The sequence below is a fragment of the Schistocerca gregaria genome, chromosome 6, assembly GCF_023897955.1.
Source record: "Schistocerca gregaria isolate iqSchGreg1 chromosome 6, iqSchGreg1.2, whole genome shotgun sequence".
Lineage (NCBI taxonomy): Eukaryota > Metazoa > Arthropoda > Insecta > Orthoptera > Acrididae > Schistocerca > Schistocerca gregaria.
The window spans coordinates 78,942,968-78,964,315 of NC_064925.1; the positions used below are offsets into that span (position 1 = coordinate 78,942,968).

General features: G+C 45.7%; 1 protein-coding gene across 1 annotated transcript in view; it reads left to right on the forward strand.

Annotated features, from left to right (window-relative positions):
- Positions 1–21,139, forward strand: part of LOC126278041 (cholinesterase 2-like) — a 224,371-nt gene extending 203,232 nt beyond the window's left edge. Inside the window, exons 11-12 of the mRNA XM_049977796.1 lie at positions 6,014–6,134; positions 18,493–21,139. Coding sequence (XP_049833753.1) covers positions 6,014–6,134; positions 18,493–18,727 — 356 coding nt within the window. The 3' untranslated portion in view covers positions 18,728–21,139. The remainder of the gene's footprint in view (positions 1–6,013; positions 6,135–18,492) is intronic.
- Positions 21,140–21,348: the final 209 nt, after the last annotated feature.

Here is a 21,348-nt window from a genome sequence, read left to right on the forward strand (position 1 = left end):
TTTAGCATTGAAGTTAGCCAATCAGATTGTCGCGCGCGTAAATTCAAGTTTCAGCTAACGAGACAAAGCACTCGTTGGGAAACACCGCCCCTGGCAGGCCGCTTGAATGCGAGCGCGCGATTGGCTGAATTCTATGCTGAATAACTCGGAAACGGCGCAACGTATCGAATTTCTTTCTTAACATTTATGTCTCACTACAACCTGCCCTGTAACATCCCTACAAGCATTTCACACATTTTCTGACCACCCTGTATATACTAAGATGGTATCTGTTCTTTCGGACATGTCCGGAAGAACAGATACCATCTTAGTATATATATACTGTCAGTGTGCGTGAACGCGAGTAGGTCCGTATCGCCCCTCCATCCACAATATAATGAACATAGTAGTCCAACAACCATGTGACTGTGTTTGACTTTGCCCTTGGAAAGTAGAAGCCTGGGCGCCAAAAAGGACAGTCTGAACGGATCCAGTTAGAAACGCTACTTGTTTTTCAAGCCAGTGCCAGTTCGCTTCGTGATCATGACAGGTAAATCTATGGTGTAGCGCGTCTATGGCGGGGCAGCGACTGCACCGATCCGTGACACTCAGTCCAATACGGAAAACCCTCTCGCTGTGTACCAATTGGTACCACAAGGACGCCACCGCCATTGGTAGAAAAGGAAGGCCAAGATGAGCTCATATTGTCCTCCGAGAAGTTTTCGGCGGTGCCCTTTCAACGGGCGCCGTACAGTCAGTCACTCCACTGCGCGTTAACAAAAGCTTAGCAGCGAGATACTGGCTCTGCAGAATACCAGCCCTCAAATAACTGACAGCGGTGCAAAATTCACGGACACCCTGTAACTGGAAATGCACTCCACCAGCTTCAACAGGCGGATCAAGATAGGCCGGCCGTAGACAATAAAGCAGCCGAGACGTAAATGATTGGATTGCGTGAGAGATTGTCAGCGCGGTGAGCCGAACAAATGACACGGACGCTATCGTTTGAATATTGGAAAGTCCCAAACCCCGAGAGAACGCGCACACGCAGCCACCTCGTACCGTGACCGAGAAATGTGATGCTTCCATTAAAAAAAAAAAAAAAAAAAAAAAAAAACAACCTAAACAGCTGTTTCAGTTTCCTAGTCATCATGACGGGACAATGAAAGATCTGAGCGATGTACTGTGCTTTGCACAAGGCGTACGTATCCACGATCTGAACTTTCTGAAGCATGTTAAGTGAACGCCGTTCGTGTTGCATTATGTCCCCCTGTATCTTCTCCGTAACCGACTTTAAACTATGTGTAGCCATTTGAAGTGGGGAACGATCAATTATGACTCCAGAAGTTTTATGTCTGCCTAACACTGTCGCTCACGAAATGACAGCATTATCACACCCTCGTAATTTCATCAATCGAGATTTGCGTTCACTAATGCGGACACCAGTTACAAGGCGAAAGACGTCGAAAGTAGCCTTGAGCAATGGAATCTCGTCGGGAGAGCGGAGTAATACCATCACATCGTCTGCGTATGCTCGCACCGAGACAGCCTCGGGCAAGACCGTCCATCCTTGTAATTGAGCGATGATTCTTCGAAAAAGGGGGCTCAGGTGACAGAACAAACGACGACCCTGGAGGCGGACTTCCCTGAGGGTAGCCGCTACGGATGTCAATCGGCCACTGACACCCACTGAAGCTCGGATACCGGTAAAGAAATTGGACAAGACCCAGCGCGCGTCATTTGTGAACCCAACGGATTCCAGTACCTGCAACAGGAATCCATTGCACACCCAGTCAAACGCCTTGTCAGAATCCAAAAATGGTACAGTACCGGGAACAGCCACCAACATTCATCTACTTTGTGACCGTCAGTGCTGATGTTAAGTTGCTCGCTGTTCTCATTTCTGCAACGTCTCGTCACTTTCCTCTTTCTTCGATTTACTCTCAATCCATAATCATTACTCATTGGAGTATCCATTGCATTCATCAGGTCATGTAATTGTTATTCACTTTCACTCAGGATAGCAGTGTCATCGGCGAATCGTATCATTGATATCCTTACACCTTGGATTTTAATTCCCCTCCTTGAACGTTTCTTTTATTTCCGTCATTGCTTCTTCGATGTACAGATCAAATAGTAGGGACGAAAGACTACATCCCTGTGTTACACCCTTTTTAATCCAAGCATTTCGCTCTTGGTCGCAAACTTCTGTTATTCCCTGTTGGCTCTTGTACACATTGTATATTATCCGTCTCTCCCTGTAGCTTACTCCCATTTTTCTCGGAATTTCGAAGAGCTTACACCATTTCACATTGTCGAATGCTTTTTCAGACCCTTGATTTTTCTTTAGTCTTGCTTCCATCATCAACCGCTACGTCAGAATTGCCTTTCTGGTGCACCTTTCCAAGATCCAAACTGATCGTCATCTAACACAGGTCAGAATAGTACTACCAGGGATACAGTTTTGATGATGAGCAACAACTTGTTCCAAGCAATGCAGACAGCCGATCCTCAAAATTTGATAAGGCAATTGGACGAAATTTATCAGTTGCCGCCTGCGCGAAACTTTTAGGAACTAACACGATTTTGCCAACTTGAAACGATTGGGGCTCAAACCTTCCTCTCGACACTTCGTTCGAAAGCAATGTAAGAGTAGCAGTAAACATGGGCCAAAAACCCCGCGTTATCTCATCGAGAGTGCGCCACATTCAGCAACTGTGTTGATCAAAACAATTTCCCGACTGTCTTGCGCGATGTTAAAGAATCACAGCACTATAGTTCATGAAGCTGGCGTGGGTGACGTCGACAGCCAAAATCCTAGCACGCATCCAGTCACATAAATAAAAATCTATCAAGCCTACAGCTAGAAGTGGATGTAAAATAGGTAAATTTGACAGTAGCTGGATATTTACAGACACAAATATGTGTTAGTTTCAAGTAACGAACTAAATCTTGCAATGCCCGACAGATATTGAAATTGGGTGACTGATCTACGGGACTCAACGTACTGTTAAAATAACCACCCATCAAAATACGTACTCTGCGGACTTTCCCGTGACAAATAAACCTTTTTCTCATAAAATTGGGAATCTTCCAATGTCCATCCGGTACCGCGCGGTGCACAAAGGAGAATCGAGGTCAGGTGAAGAAAAGTACATCCTGTTCCTCTTCCATTAACAAGAACATTAATCTCTTCAATGGGAACGGCCTCCCTAAAAACAAGGCAGTCCGCTTGCAACATTCCGTAGACACATTAAACACAGTGCAAAAACCAGGGAAAGAAAAGCGAGTAATTGGTACATCTTGTAGAAATACGACATTCGTGCAGAAATTATAGATAAATTGACGCAGCGAAGCGAGGTCCGATTCCACCCTATTACCATTCAAAGAAAGAAACGTATAAGCTCGCATTCTTTAACAACAACAAACGGAATTCGATTTTCCGACCAACTCAGTTACGTCATCTGTGTGTGTCGAGGTCCATTGCCGAGTCCAGTGACGCGTCATAGGGTGGACGCTTACACCGCTGCCTGTGGAATATTGAAGTTTATTCTTTTTACGAGCCATCGTGCACTCAAATGGGACATGTTGTTTATCACGACTACGAGGAAATACAGCGTATGCAGTCAGGGACGCAGGCGGTTCTTGAACATTAAGTTGCTGACAAACATGGACCAATGTAGGTGACAAACTACACTACTCGCCTTTAAAATTGCTACACCACGAAGATGACGTGCACACGCGAAATTTAAGCGACAGGAAGAAGGTGCTGTCATATACAAATGATTAGCTTTTCAGAGTATTCACACAAGGTTGGCGCCGGTGGCGACACCAACAACGTGCTGACATGAGGACAGTTTCCAACCGATTTCTCATACACAAACAGCAATTGACCGGCGTTGCCTGGTGAAACGTTGTTGTGATGCCTCGTGTAAGGAGGAGAAATGCCTACCATCACGTTTCCGACTATGATAAAGGTCGGATTGTAGCCTATCGCGATTGCGATTTATCGTATCGCGACATTGCTGCTAGCGTTGGTCGAGATCCAGTGACTGTTAGCAGAATATGGAATCGGTGGGTTCAGGAGGGTAACACGGAACGCCGTGCTGGATCCCAACGGCCTCGTATCAGTAGCAGTCGAGATGACAGGCATCTTATCCGCATGGCTGTAACGGATCGTGCAGCTACGACTCGATCCCTGAGTCATCAGATGGGGACGTTTGCAATACATCAACCATCTGCACGAACAGTTCGACGATTTTTGCAGCAGGATGGACTATCAGCTCGGAGACCATGGCTGTGGTTACCCTTGATGTTACATCACAGACAGGAGTGCCTACAATGGTGTACTCAACGACGAACCTGGGTGCACGAATGGCAAAACGTCGTTTCTTCGGATGAATCCAGGATCTGTTTCCAGCATCATGATAGTTGCATCCGCGTTTGGCGACATCGCGGTGGACACACACTGAAAGCGTGTATTCGTCATCGCCATACTGGCGTAACGCCCGGCGTGTTGGTATGAGGTGTCATTGGTTACACGTCTCGGTCACCTCTTGTTCGCATCGACTGAACTTTGAGCCGCGGACGTTACATTTCAGATGAGTTACGACCCGTGGCTCTACCCTTCATTCGATCCCTGCGAAGCCGTACATTTCAACAGGATAAAGCACGACCGCATGTTGCAGGTCCTGTACGGGCCTTTCTGGATACAGAAAATGTTCGACTGCTGCCCTGGCCAGCACATTCTCCAGTTCTCTCACCAATTAAAAACGCCTGGTCAATCAATGGTGGCCGAGCAACTGGCTCGTCACAATACGCCAGTCACTACTCCTGAAGAATGCGGTACGTGTTGAAGCTGCGTGGGCAACTGTACCTGTACACGCCATCCAAGCTCTGTTTGACTCAATGCCCAGGCGTATCAAGGGAGTTATTACGGCCAGAGGTTGTTGTCCTGGGTACTGATTTCTCAGGATCTATGCACCCAAATTACGTGAAAATGTAATCACATGTCAGTTCTAGTATAATATATTTGTCCAATACATTTGTCATCTGCATTTCGTCTTGGTGTAGCAATTCTAACGGCCAGTAGTGTAGGAGCGGCAGAGGCCCTCTCCACGGGGTGGGCCTCTTGCAGTTCAGATCGATCAATAGAGAAGGGTCAGGCACAACAATATCTGGCTCGACAAGTGAGATTTCCCGGCCACGAATCGCCTACACTCGAATAAGAACAGTTAGGCGTTCCGACCTCACCTGAATGGCTGGTATAAAGGCAGAGGTGATTTTAGGTGCTCCCCAATTTGCTGCTGTTGAATCGTTGGAACAGGAGATGGCTCAGCGACTTCCCTATCCATGGATGGTTCCGGAGGAGTTGCTTCAACCACGGGAGGAATGTCAGGAGAACCACTAGAGACCTCAGTAGCTGTTTCTGCACCATTCACCGCATCAGGAATGCAGGACTAAACATTACAAGATACATCAATCGACGATGTTAGTTAAGGGAGGAGTGGGTGAAGAGCAGTCGTATCCGACTCCTCACCATCCCACTACGACATTTCTCCTGTTGCACTGCGGCAACTGCCGGCTTGGCAACAACAATTTCAGGACCGTGCTGCGAGAGTAAAGGCGGAAAGTCGGGAGCAGTAAGCTGCGAGTCTCTCTGTCGTTCCACTGCACCTAGGGAAGACGTGGTACAAGTCCCTTGAGCTCTAGGAACGAGATTAGCTAACGTCATTTTTCGACGCTCTTTCAATGAGGATTTCAATACGGTAATAATTTTTAAATCGGATGAATCTTTTTGATACACCACGTATAGTTAAAAATGATTTTAACATGTCCAATCTGTGTCCCAAAGTACCAAAATTACAGGCCCAATATACATGTGTTAATCGTTTTTTTCATTACAGTATGAAGATTTCTGGAAAATCAACTGCATTCTATCATGAATTACATGTATTAGTGTATTACAGTCAATATTTACATTACGAACACACTTTTCACGAGGTAATGTCTGAATTATTTTTATCTTTTTCAGCGGTGAGTCATGGCGGAGATTTTCCATACCTGTTCCCTCAGCCCACCTTAAACTTGACGACCGAAGAAGACAGCGTGTCGCAGAAAATGGTACAACTTGTGGCCAACTTCGTCATTTACGGGTACGCAATAATCTCAATGAAAAGTAATCAATTATCAATTTAAATAAAGTGTGAATTGCAGAGTAACCATGTAGATGTAGATGGAGATGGAGATGTAGACCGTAGAATGGGCCGTATCTGCCTAGAAAGAGGAAGGTTTAAGAAGTATTCACAAAATGAAGTTTATGAAACAACATACAGGCAATGTTTCAGATGCTTTCTTCACGTTGTGAATTATTCTTCTTTATTTTCATTTTCGGTTTTACAGTAACTTCCCTAATTAAGATTTTGCTGGTCGTGAACAGAGCGACATAAAGTAACGATACATAAAGTAACCATACTTGACCCGGAAGCCACTAGGGTGTACATTTGTTACACATTATAACATTGACTACGTTGTATTAGTGTATGTGAACTAGGATTTTCCGTGCTTAATTCAGTAAACTTCAAATGGCATTCGAAATACCGCCCTTTCGAGAAATCGTAATAGCAATGCTAATGTCCTGTAAGCAGTGCTGATGACTAAAGTCACGGTATAATGATATGCACGTATACAGATGGTGGTAGTCTCTCGCACGAAAGGTATAAGAAGGCAGTGCATTAGCGGAGCTGTCATTGTTCTCAGTTGACTCACGTGAACAGGTTTTCGACGTGATTACGGCCACACGACAAGAATTACGAGGCTTTGAATGTGCAATGGTCGTTGGAACTAGAGATGCGTGGGACATTCCAATTCGGAAATCGTTAAGGAATTCAATACTCGGAGATCCACAGCATCAAGAGAGTGCCGAGAATACCAAATTCCAGGCATCACCTCTCACCACGGACAACGCAGTGGCTGAGGGCCTTCAGTTAACGACTGAGAGTAGCGGCGTCTGCGTAGAGTTGTCAGTGCTAACAGACAAGCAACACTGCATGAACTATCTATGTGGGACTTACGACTAACGTATCCGTTACCGACGCGAGTACAGCCTTCAGCGCGTCTCCTGGACTCGAGATTGTATCAGTTTGACCCTAGACGACTGGATAAACAGTGGCCTAGTCACATGAGTCCCTATTTCAGTTGGTAAGAGCTGATGGTAGGGTTCGAGTGTGGCGCAAACTCCTGAGGCCATGGACCCAAGTTGTCAACAAGATGCTGTGCAAGCTGGTGGTGGCTCGATAATGGTGTGCACTGTGTTTTCATGAGACGGATTGGGTCTTCTGGTCCAACTGAAGTGATCATCAATTAGAAATAATTATTTTCGGCTACTTAGAGACCATTTTAGCCATTCATGCTCCCAAACAGTGATGTGAGCGAGCCACAATTGTTCGCTATTGGTTTGAAGGACATTCTAGACAATTCCAGGGAATGGTTTGAATATCCTGATCTCCCGACGTGAATCCCATCGAACACTTATGGGACACAATCGTTAGGTCAATTCGTGTACAAAATCCTGCTCGGGCAATACTTATGGACGTCTATCGAGGCAGCATAGCCCAATATTTCTGCAGGGGCTTCTAACGACCTGTTGAGTCCATGCCACGTCGAGTTGCTGTACTACGCTGGAGAAAAGGAGGTCCGGTACTATGTTATGGGGTATTCCATAACGTTTGTAACGCCAGTGTAAGTTATTTACAACGTTTGTCAATATAATGGATATTTTCGTATGACAAGGTGTTCAGGAATATACGGTAGGGCTCGCAGAAAATAACACGACACCGATGCAGAAATGCGTTCTCGTCGTGAGCGCTGCGCTACACAGTGCCATTGTTCCGAAGAATTGGCTGCCTCGTTTGACAGTTGCCTGCCAAGCCACGCAATCTGAGCGTTCCGGCTGCTACCCTTTTTCTAATGCTATATATCATGACACTGCAGTCTTCACCTTAGGACGCCCATTTATTTATTTATTTATTTATTTTTTCAACGTGGATGCCGAATGTAGTATTCGGTGAACCTACTGATACTATAACAGTCTACAGATGAAAAATGACAGCATTCAGAAGATTTTTATATTTCAGCTTAGGCAGTAACTCATAAATGTTGTTGACAGTTATCGATGTTAGTCTGAGTCAATTAAAAACTGTCATATTACAATACAACAAACAATGCCAACAAGCTGTACTGAGTTCTCAACTTCAAGGCAGGAGACACACTTCCCATCTCTTTCTGACTGTGTGTTAAGGACATGATTATTGCGCTGTCCACAATACTGTCCTGATGTACTTAGATTGTTGCACTTTTGCTTCTCTGTTTTAGCTTTATTTTTACACATACGCGGCACCGGCTTCCCCTGCAGGAGACTAATCTCCGTCTGTTTTCACTTCTTTGGTTTTCTTTTGTAGAATCTTTCCACTGACTGAACAATTGCGTTAGATAACCGTCTTACAGTAGCTGGCCGTGGTGGCCGAGCGGTTCTAGGCGCTACAGTCTGGGACTGCGCGAATCCTGCCTCGGGCATGGATGTGTGTGATGTCCTTAGGTTAATTAGGTTTAAGTAGTTCTAAGTTCTAGGGGACTGATGACCTCAGACGTTGAGTCCCATAGTGCTCAGAGCGATTTTGAACCTCTTATAGCAGTATTTCTTTATGCTACATGTGGGTTCACTAGTTCCAGCCCAGCTTGCAGGCGAAAAGGTTTCCGTTTGTTTTCTTTCTTCTCACTCCGTCTTGGACGTTACTGGAGAAAAATGGTCCTTGGACTGATAACACTGCGTAAAATTCTGACAGGGGTCACCACTATCTTTCACTCTTGCAGGTGTACATGGAGCCATTTGATGAATGGTATCAGATCCACCCCTAGCTGATTTATAATATAAATTTATATGGGTTTTAATCTTCTCTCTTTTTTCAGCGTCTTGGTCTTGGTGCACTGTTGATAACATCAGCCAGTTTTTACTTGGGTATGTTTTTGTTATGTAGGGTACCAAAGTAACTGGTGGCCAGCCTGTTGTTGGTTCTGTGAATAAGATCAATGACGAATATAGCTCTCGATTTGATGTGTTCTTCATTGTATCTGGAATATGGCTCCTGTTTGATTGGAGAGTTCCTACTGCAGCAGCTTTGTACTCCTCCTCCAAATTTACCGATGTGTGCTATCAGTCTGTAGTAACATTTCGAGCAGCATTTTTCACAGGCACTGCCAGTTGTTTGACGGCAGCTGCTGAACCTCATTCTTGAACAGACACGGTACTTTAACTACTTAGGATTTCGGATCCGTGACGTATCTGTGTGCTGAGGCTGACATCATACATAGAAGGATGCAACACTTGGCCGATTTCTCCTTCATAAATACTTTGAAGTGGCAGCGTCCTCTTACGAAGCGGAGTTTCTCCATGGGTTATACAGTAGTGGAACCCCATCGTTCGCTTTGTGATATTTTTCACGGATTGCTGTGAACGTCACAAAACTACCTGCCAGCATAGAAAGGAAGGTTCTAGGCGCGTTAGTCTGGAACCGCGCGACCGCTACGGTCGCAGGTTCGAATCCTGCCTCGGGCATGGATGTGTGTGATGTCCTTAGGTTAGTTAGGTTTAAATAGTTCCAAGATCTAGGAGACTGATGACCTCAGATGTTAAGTCCCATAGTGCTCAGAGCCATTTGAACCATTTTTCAGTTTTGTCATCAGACCTAATGATTATAATAAGTACCTGAAATGTTCTCTTGCCATAATAGCCTTGTAAACAGGCTGACAAATTAGGTTTGACGGGGCATCGTGTATATCGACAGAATTGTTCTTATGTGCATCTGTAAGTATGAGTATTTCTGTAAGGGCATACAATTCTCTCTCATTAGTAGAAGTAACATTTAGGCAGAGTGCCTCTTCATTTATAACGTCCGTGATGTCAGATGTAAAATGTAATATTAAGGCTTCGCCGACTGGAGTCATTCCAGCGTGCTCCTTCACTGTCTTTGCAGGAAATCTCCCCCGTATTCTGGGCCGTGTGATTGCATACCTTCTTCCAGGCTTGGCCACAGTCACATCCTCATGGCCGGTACCTGAAGCTACATCACCTTCATTACTGTCTCTAATGGCCACATCACTTTCTCGAACTCAGTCATACACCATAACACCAGCTTCATATTCATTTTAGTTCCCTGAGTTAGAATCTTCATCCAAAAATGTTCAGAATTGTTTCTAAAGATGATCCAGGTATTCTTTTAGACATTTCTGAGTCTCGGTGTGAATAACAGGGAACTGACCTAACTCACTCGGAGTACACAAGTTAAATCAGTGCTGAATGCTATCAACAACCACTTCCTCCGAAAATAAACTGATTAAGAATACCACCCAACAGGAAACATAAATTTTGTAGAGGAGGGATAAAGAAAAGGTAACATAAAAAAAATTTCTGCATCGTGTAAACTAGGAGGGGGCAGTTAGTTGAACCCATATTAAAAGTCTTGAGGGTGCTTTTGTTCTGTCGTCGCAACTACGAAAATGCATATATATATATATATATATATATATATATATATATTACTAGATGCGTTCCGCTTTATTGAGGTAAAGCATCATCAGTGATGGTGATTTCCTCTTGATTTCTCGTTTACATCGGGAAATGCCTTTTGCTAGCTCATCTTTTCTGTTTTTTTTTTCCTTTAGACACTGGTTTTTATGGTCTAATTTTAGTTGTTCTGCAGCACTATGCATTTCTCATGTTTTGCACAGCACTCTTTTTCGCACAGCACTATTTACTTTTTGTTTTCATGCTTCTAAATCTTTATTTTTTTCGTCCAAAGCATGTGTTTTGTATCAAATTTATTGCCACTAAACGTTCACACAATGTTCAATAAACAACAAGTCAAAGGGAAAACTTTATATGGCTTTATTTGGGCAGAGGCTAAGGGACATGAACAGATGTGTGTTCAATGAACTGCCTCCACTTAGGAGTCCTCGGTTTAATCGTCACGCAGCCTTCTTCGACAACAGATTCCTTAAATTTCCCGGGAACTGCGACGTCTGTTTCTTAAGGACTCCCACAGTAGTTGCCCCAGAATTTCCGGGCTCTACCGACATGCTGTGATTCTGCCAGCACGGATCTGAAATCATTTCACGTCTAGTATGTTGCCTACTGGACAGAACACCAGAACACAAATGTCTTGCATGTAAATTCATGTACACTTTTACTGCATTTTCCCAGAACAATTCCAGCGAATCTAAGTGTTCCATTCACCTGCCATACCACTGATTTTACGTGAACAACCCATTCCTTACTGCTTCTTAATACAGACTGTTCACAACAGAATGTCCTAATTTCAGTGGTATATCGTAAGATTTTAGTTTCAAAAATGGTTCAAATGGCTCTAAGCACCATGGGACTTAACATCTGAGGTCATCAGTCCCGTACACTTAGAACTACTTAAACCTAACTAAACTGAGGACATCACACACATCCATGCCCGAGGCAGGACTCGAACCAGCGACCGCAGCAGCAGTGCGGTTCCGGACTGAAGCGACTAGAAACGCACAGCCATAGGAGTATAGTTTCGACTATGCACCACAAATAATATCTCAAAAAGAAACTGAACTAATCTAGTTTTTCTAACAGATACTCGGTATGCGCAGGTTTAGTTATACGGCAAAATTTTCCTCTTCCAGCACTTTGGTTAACAAACCCTGAGTAATGGAAGCAATAGCCTCTTCAGTATTGTGTCTTAGCTCTGGAAGCTCTGGAAAATCATGTGTAGTGACGGAACGTAGACACGATCTTTTATGAAGCTCCAAAGGAAAAACACCATGTGCAGTGAGGTCAGGTGAACACGGTGGTCAGTGCAAGTGAGCCATGTCTTATTGACGGTACAGGAACTTTGACGTTCAGTCACTCTCGTACAAAGAGATGCCAATGGGGAGCGGTCCAACTTTGTGCCAAATAAAGTTCTTAGGTTCATAGTCTCACTTTCTAATTGCGGATAATGATAATGTGTGTGCATATGCCGGTTCCCCCACCTGTGGAGAGCCCAGCTGCCTGGTCAAAGTCTTTTTAGGTAAAGCTACTTCGACGAATTGCGTGTCGATCAGGAATAAATGATGGTGAAGACAACACATCGTCCAGTCGCAGAGCAGAGAAAATCCCCCAGCCGTACTGGGAATCAAACCTGGGCCCCTCGCACAGCATTAAGCCACACTAAATAAATGTGAATGTCGTGTGACTAGGGCCTCCCGTCGGGTAGACCGTTCTCCTGGTGCAAGTCTTTCGATTTGGCGCAACTAAGGCGGCTTGCGCGTCGATGGGGATGAAATGATGATGATTACGACAACACAACACCCAATCCCTGAGTAGAGAAAATCTCAGACCCAGCTGGGAATCGAACTCGGACCCTTAAGATTGATATTCCGTCGCGCCGATCACTCAGCTACCGGGAATTAAGCCACACTGACCATTCAGGTATGGAGACCGACTCCATTTGGGAAAAAAGACCTTCCTGCAACATATCCAGATTATTCACCCCTGTTGCAGTAGCTTCAGCGAAAAAAAAAATGAATAGTCCCTACGCTTGACGCTGAGACACGGCACAGACAGCTTTCAATTGGGGGCCTCTCCTTGGTACTATACAGGTTCATTAGGATGTTCTGACTCTCAGATACGAATATAAGGGAATGTACCTTCCGACCTATATGAGAAGTTGTCCTACCACTGACCACCATTCGATCAAGTAAGTCATTTTTCCCTGCAATACTTCACTTGTAAAGTTATAACGTACGCCTTAGTCATTTGGACTTGAAGCATGTACCAGCTGTAGCTGGTAAGGGCGCTTCTGTACACGTTTTCTTAAAACTTTCCACAGTCTTCTTTGGCTACTGCAGTTCAAGACTTGCTTTCCGAACAGATTTCTTATGACGACGAAGATAAGATGCTGTGACAAGGTCAACATCCTCTTCAAACCGTTTAGGTCGTACCGTCCATTTCCCTTTACACACACACACACACACACACACACACACACACACACACACACACACACTGAAAGTTTACCGTCTACCTCCTTGCCTAGGGACGCCAGATGAAAGTTGATGTCGTCAAACCCTGAATCAAAATTGCGCAACGGATAACTGGGGAGGGGAGCTTGAGAGCGCTACCTAGAGAGCGTACGATACTAGGAAAGGGGCTGGAGGGCTCACACGCTGATGTGTGGGTCCCTGCATTCTATATCTTTTCTTTTAAATGAATTCCTTTCACTTGACTTCTTCGTGATTTTTAAGTTATGTTAAAGATTGATGACAATTGATTATGTATTTATTACAGCGACTGCAGCAATTGTTCCAGTTTAGAGATATTACAATTTTCTAACTTACAGCTCGGGTGTATTATATACCAATCTGCACGCACTTTTCTACGGGCAAGACGGAATTGCGTTGGCCAAATGTATACCACCAAAGCCTCGCAATATTTTCCATAGGACATCGATTACGTGAGGAGGATAACAGGCAAACTGGGGACCAGATACATTAACGCAGGGGATCAAATTTCCTAAATTAACGAGATCATTCATTTCCTTACACAAGCTGAAGCTGGAAATAAAAGAAGTAGTACATATATTCAAATACCTCTCTTCCATGCGTGAACATGGAGAAAGACGCACTGAGCGCACGTCTGTTCACTTACCCGTCTTCTGTAACACTCCTAGAATATGGCGGACACCCGGAGCTCTTCCTGGGCCCCGGTGGAGGGGGTCGTCGAACCACTTGACCGTAACCAACCTCTCCAACCCAAATCTTGTGACACTGGGAAGTCTTTGACTTTTACCTGCCTGTGCTGTCTCTCTGATTCCCTCCCCAGGAGTAAGGTTGGCACTACTATACTACAGAACTACTTCCCAACAAAGACTTGGACACGCTTTACGGAAAGGTGTGAGAGGGATTAGGAAAGTTCATGTGCAGATTCACATTCACGTACAAGAAATGCATAATACACGACACATATAAATACGTATTATGAAGCCTGACATTTTTTTCCACCCGTCCACATGGGGTATTTGCACCCGCTGCCGGCCACGTCGTGTAATAAAATTGGCTGCGGAGCTGCCTCTGTTTCTATTTCCTGGTGCGAGCGAGCAGGGAAACCTGCTGCTTATAGAGTGGAAACTACTGTACCGTTTCAACACACACACACACCTGGTCGTTTCGAACTGACCGACATCGGCAGATGTTTTTATAGCATAGGGGTCACAGGAAAACTTTAAACGAAACGTATTTTGAACTGAAATTACCCATTCACTCAGCGAACTGTAGAACACAAAACGCTGTACATTTAGGAGTCGCCATTATTTGGTAACTCGATATGAGGCGTATTTGCCACTGAAAACGGCAACACACCACACCTGCATGCTCTTATCTAAATCCGCCTGAGATACTCTTCAATTGTGACTTGAACGACACTCTGCAACGTTTTCAGTTAATGCTATTAAAGTTTATAACTGGGGGCATGCTTTTATGGTCACCCTCTATTTCCCAAAAACAAACGGAAAAAAAGATGAGCTCGAGTTGTCCGTCACTAATATTGCAATCAGATAATCGGTTTGTTTCTCTTTATTATAAGCATTATTTTGCATTGAAGGGAGCTACCACTGATTACACTTGTGGATATTTAATCCAAATATTTCTCTGCTGTTCCTTAAGGTCGTGCAACAGCGATATTTTTTCCCGAGCCAGCAGTACCGTCAGTAGACAACCTCACAGTGCTGATGATCCTGTCTGGTAAATCGTTTAACTGGACTGAGAAGATCAGAGGTGCTGTTACGCTTCCTTGCGCACACCTGACATTTCTTTCGTTCTTGTTGCAGTGTGCAACGTAAGAGCTCTGATAAGTAAAATATACCTGGAGCCAATCATATATTTGCGAAGGTACTCCCTGTGATTCTATCTTGGTTAGTAGGCGATGATTTGGCCCAATATCGAACGCCGTTTCGAATTTCCATTAAGACGGAATCAACCTATTCACTTGCGTCTATTGTTTGGAAAATGCCGTATGTGAATAAAGGATGTAGTCTTTCACACGAGTGTTTCTCTTGTCTTGAAAGTTAGCAAATATGAAACTTCCTCGCAGATTAAAACTGTGTGCCGGACCGAGACTCGAACTCGGGACCTTTGCCTTTCGCGGGCAAGTGCTCTACAGACTGAGCTACCCAAGCACGACTCACGCCCCGTCCTCACAGCTTTACTTCTGGCAGTGCCTCGTCTTCTACCTTCCAAATATGATTTCGAGACTGGATTTCAGAAGGTGACTGCACGAAAAGTACAAGACACAAAAAACAGGCACGCGTCGGTATATCGAAGTTCTTAGCTCATGTGACAGGTGTCCAATGTGGGCACTGTTTGCGACATGTCAAACGTCGGTACGGACGGAAGAGCAAGTGCGTGAAATTGATTGCTGCTCTTTAAGCTGTAATGACAGCAGCCCGCTTCGGAAAACTGTTCATTATATTGTGTATCTGTAGGCTCAGTGCGACAATACGGAGAGGATAATTTGTGAACACGCCTGTCCTATTGTCATGCGCTCTACAATTACTTTACGGTCCATGTCACGAATCTAAACTTGGACTTACGCTCTGTTCACTCATATGTATCAGCTCTATATTTTTGTAGTTCTCGCGCAGTTGTCTTCTGAATTAGAGGTACTTTTGAATATCACGGTATTTGGATAGTACTTCATATACTTTATCTTCGCTGGTAGTAGATAAAGCGGATCATTGTGGAGCGCCTTTCGGGTAACTAGGAAAGTGGAATGCCCGTATTCACCCGAATCTGTTGTTTGCTAGGTATTGTGGACGAATAATGCTAGCTGTGTTTTATACAACTGGTTTCTTCTGAAACCTAGCAAACGTCATTTCGACTACGCATATACTCTAAGACAAAGAAAAAAAAACAATGCACCACAAAGAAGATATCCGAAAGAGACGGAAATCGGTAGAGGTGACATACATGGCCGGCCGGAGTGGCCGAGCGGTTCTAGGCGCTACAGTCTGGAACCGCCGACCGTTACGGTCGCAGTTTCGAATCCTGGCTCGGGCATGGCTGTGTATATGATGTCCTTAGGTTAGTTAGGTTTAAGTAGTTCTAAGTTCTAGGGCACTGATGACCTCAGCTGTTAAGTCCCATAGTGCTCAGAGTCATTTGAACCATTTGACATACATGTCGTGACAAACAAAGGATCACAGTTTCAGCAAAACTGGTTGATTTATTTAGCATAAAGAGATCAATAAATTGACAAAAACAAATAACGCATTGATCCACCTCTCGCTCTTATTGAAGCAGTCATTCGGCTTGGTATTTTTAATGAGTTGTCAGGCACGCTCCTGAGGGAAGTCGTGCCAAATTATGTCCAATTGGTACTTTACATCATCAAAAAAAAAAAAAAAGGAGCGAGCAGGGCCTGCTCGTAGTGATTCAAACGTTCTCAAGTGGGGAGAGATTTGGCGATCTTGCCGGCCAAGGTATGGTTTGGCAAGCAAGAAAATTAGCAGTGGAGACTCTCGCCGCGTGCAGGTGGGCATTATCTTGTTGAAAGACAAGCCCAGGATGGCTTGCTCTGAAGAGCGACAGAACGGGTGCATACAATATTATTGACGTACCAATGTGCTCTAAGATGAAAAGGAAAGGGGTCCTCTTACGAAAAGAAATGGCACGTTGGAACATCACTCCCGGTTGTCGTGATGTCTGGCGCGCGACAATCAGGTTGGTATCCCACTATTATCCGGGGCGCCTCCAGACATCGGTTCGAATCGGGACTTAAAAAAAAATGCCTCTGAGCACTATGGGACTCAACTTCTGAGGTCATTAGTCCCCTAGAACTTAGAACTAGTTAAACCTAACTAACCTAAGGACATCACACACATCGATGCCCGAGGCAGGATTCGAACTTGCGACCGCAGCGGTCTTGCGGTTCCAGACTGCAGCGCCTAGAACCACACGGCCACTTCGGCCGGTAATTGGGACTCATCACTGAAGACAATTCTACTTCAGTCTGTGAGGTTGTAGTGCGAATGTGCCTGCAACCACTGCCAACGGGACTGTTCGTGTGATAAGGTCAGTGGTAGTCGTCGCAATGGGCGCCGTAAGCTCAGCTTTCTTTCAGCCACCTGAAGCTCACTGAAGTACCAGTTGTACTTCAGATCCACGATAATGGTGAATCTGGAGATCTGAGCGCGTCTCTGACGAGTGCTCGGCCGTCACGTTCCGTCATGACTCTGCGCGCAGCCACGATTTAGCCATTCTCGCCAACATCCTCGAATAGTTGCGTGGCTCCTATTCAAGTGTAGAGGGTATCGCCGGTTACTCCAATCGCATTCTTTGAGTCCATCTACATGTCCTCTCTCAGATGCTGACATCTACGTGTATCGCTCATGCGCCTGTCTATCTGACTATAAAGAATTAAAGTCGCAAAGATTTTACGCGATGATATGGAGTTAACACCAGGTTACTGGCATTGCGAACTGCGCGGTGAAATGGCGCTGTAGCGTCATACATTTATTCATCGACTACCAAAGTTTGCAGTTTTGCATTTTCGGTCTATACCTGTGTTGTAGTTGTCTTCAGTCCTGATACTGGTTTGATGCAGCTCTCCATGCTACTCTAGCCCGTGCAAGCTTCTTCATGTTCCAGTACATATGGAAATCTACATCCTTCTGAATCTGCTTAGTGTATTCATCTCTTGGTCTCCCTGTACGATTTTTACCCTCCACGCTGCCCTCCAATACTAAATTGGTGATCCCTTGATGCCTCAGAACATATCTAACTTTAACCTATGCATTTCCCTTTTTAAATTTTTTAACCTACCTGCCCCATTAAGGGATCTGACATTCCACGCTCCGATCCGTAGAACGCCATTTTCTTTCTCCTGATAACGGCGTCCTCTTGAGTAGTCCCCGCCCTGAGATTCAAATGGAGGACTATTTTACCTCCGGAATATTTTACCCAAGAGGACGCCATCATCATTTAACCATACAGTAAAGCTGCATGCCCTCGGGAAAAAATTACGGCCGTAGTTTCCCCTTGCTTTCAGCCGTTCGCAGTACCAGCACAGCCAGGCCGTTTTGGTTAGTGTTGCAAGGCCAGATCAGTCAATCATCCAGACTGTTGCCCTTGCAACTACTGAAAAGGCTGCTGCCCCTCTTCAGGAGCCACAGGTTTGTCTGGGCTCTCAACAGATACCCCTCCGTTGTGGTTGCACCTACGGCACGCCTATCTGTATCGCTGAGGCACGCCAGCCTCCCCACCAATGGCAAGGTCTATGGTTCATGGGGAGGGGGGCCTATACCTGTATGGCTATCAATTTGCGACCGGTTTGTTCAACTCCTTCGTGGTGTGTCGCCTTTTTGTTTATCTTAGAGAGTATTTGTCAAGTGTGCCGAGTTACTTCTCGTGCAGTCTGTGAGTCGCGCCTCGCTGTGGTGTCTGCAGGAAGACAAGCGCCAGTCCTGTGGGCGGGGTGCCCGAGTGGCGGCCTTACACGCTGCAGGACCCGTCCTTCCTGCTGGTGGACAAGGCGCCGCAGCTGCGGCAGGACTTCGAGCGGCAGCTGACCGTCGCGGCCTCCGAGGGCCTCCGGAAGCAGGCGTCGGCCGCCGCCTCCGGCTGCGTCGCCAGCGTCGCGACGCTGCTGGCCGTCGTCGCCGCCTCCCTGGCCTTCCACTAGGCGGTGGGGGCAGTGCGACACCCGGGCCGCCCCCACAGCACCTCGCCGCGTCCGGCTGCTCGGGAGACAAACTGTTTATTCTGCACAAAAGATAACTACAGCTGTATGACTGAGCCAGTGTGTGATAAGTCACGTCAAAAGATTCTACTACACTGCTCAAAAGAATTATTGGAACATGACCTGAGCGTCTGCTGTATTCCACTGTGCAATAATTGAGGACTGGGCATGTTAAAAATTTTTACCTCTATCCCTCACATATTGACAACAAAACATCATTAGATACTCGTTCATTTATGTAACAAGAACTGAAAGCGCCGACAGGTGTCGAAAACAAAGTGGAAACGACCATTCATCTCGTCAACCTGGGCGGTTTGGACTTTCAGAGCTTTAGTAAAGCATGTGCGCTCTTGAGCATTGATATGTCCGCACTATAACACAACAAATATTCCGTGTCAACCAAATTTATTTGACCTTCTGTCACTCAAAACAAACCTTAAGTTCGACTACACAACACTTCGCTGGCTGTAGCGCCAAGGAGAAATCAGAGTCAGTAGTAGAGAATACAAATCCAACCCACTGCCAACCAGCCGATACCGACGGGTCGCAAGTTTCCAGCCAGGGAGGCCACAGTGCGGTTCGATCGTCGTGAATCCAGCAGCCGGGTAGTAACACAGTCATCGGCGAAGATTGAACTGGTTCGACGGGCTCAGGGCGCTCGCTTAAATCCGAAGGTCCGGCCAATCAGAGTGTTGGTAGATGGCGCCCTTATACGGTTGCTCACTCTGATGGCAAGGGCAGCGCCGCCAGGGTAATTCGTATCGATAGTGGTGTGTACTCTGCCGCCAACCCGGCGACGACGCGTTCACTGGCGCCAGTTGTTGAAATCGTGTGTGGCGCCAGCGGTACTCGGTGTGTGCCGCGCGTGTTGTAGCACGCCGCGCCGAGTTGACGACTGCTGTGCAGCGGCCGATACGTCAAGCGTTTATCACCGCCTGAGACCTACGTGGGAAGTCAACGAGGTCGTCCTGTGGTATCCGTACACATTCTCGATGAGAGTCCGTGAGAGCTCTTGTAGGGTCTGTGTTGGAACATGTCGACCACGGACGCGTCTACCGAGCATGTCGCGCACATGCTCGGCGGAGTTTAGGTCCGGACTCAGTGCTAGCCACAGCATTACTACGATGCTCCTTTGCAAGACATCCCTGGTGACGCCACCACGTGGGCCCTGGAGTTATCGCGCACGAGTAGGAATTCAGTGCCACTGCCACATGCAGCGTCCACCACACAGTCCAACTAGATCTGTTCGATGTTCTGCCTGGACGACCGTGAGACAACGATAACGTCCTAACGGTTGTCGACGCTGATCCGTCCCTACACCATCAGACAACTTCCGCTGCATCTGTCGATTTTCTGGACATCGTTTTGCAGGTATCGCTCATCGCGATGTCTCAACACCCGGACACGGTCATCGCCTTGCGTCAGAGCAAAATATGGGCTCGTCTGTGAATAAGACGTTTCTCCAGTGACGAAGTTGCCAGTATACGAGGGAACGTTGGAACTGAAGCCGAGCTGCGAGATGTTGTCGCGACTAGCAGTGCATCCTTTCGCGTAACCTGTTGCTTACAGTTTGATTCGAGCCAGCAGCTCCAGTGGCTGTTCTGACGTGGTTTTGCAGTGGTCTCGCGGTATCCGTGTGAGGCTCCAACGCAGAGATGGCCAGATTCAGGTGGCGTTGTACTGCGTCGGCGACCTTGTCCAGCTCGGCTTGCGTACTGACGTGTCTGCTCGTAGCGTGCCCTCAACCTATGGATGACAGATGGAGACATGTTTGAATCTGCAGCAACATAACGGAAAATAATTCCTTCTTGGATCAAACAGCACTTGCACTATATTATGACGTCGTATTCTGTGTGCCTGGTTGAAAGGAACGTACAGCTATCTGTGTATCTCGCTAGAGAACACTTGGCCAGCGGTACTCATTTCCTTCTGACAGGCCATCTAATACTTCAGTGCATAACACAGCCAACAGGCGAGGAATGACTTCATCTGTTGCATACACTAAAAGCGAAGAGCTTTGCAATAAGACCAGAGGTACGGTTTGTATCAAAATTGATTTAACATGCCGGACGTTGACTTTCGTGTTTCCCTAATTGTTTTAAGCAGTGTGCATATCAGCAAAAACCTCTCTGCTCGCGGCTGCGAATCGAATACCTACAGAAAACTGACAGTGGAGAAATTTATTACAAAACATTAAACACATTAGCTTTTCTCTTTCTCTGCTCGTGAGTGAGTGTTCATAGTTCAAGAGCTTTAAGGTGTGTGACAACTCTACACGTGACAATTAGCTTCAATTTATTTTGTGAAAATATTTGCCTTTCTTCTGGGAACAATAAAAGTTTATGTGTAAATGAAGTAGTCTGCTTTCTGTGACATGAAATAAAGTTAATCACCCTGCACACATTTTCTATGCGTTATAACTATTAATGGTCTTGATCGCAATAATAACAACGGCCACGTACCACTGAAAGCTGAATAATGTTTTCAGAAAACAAACGAAAAGGTAGGCTTCCAAACCACGAATGCAATAAAATAATGATTTCAGCGTAAAATATTTTAGAAGG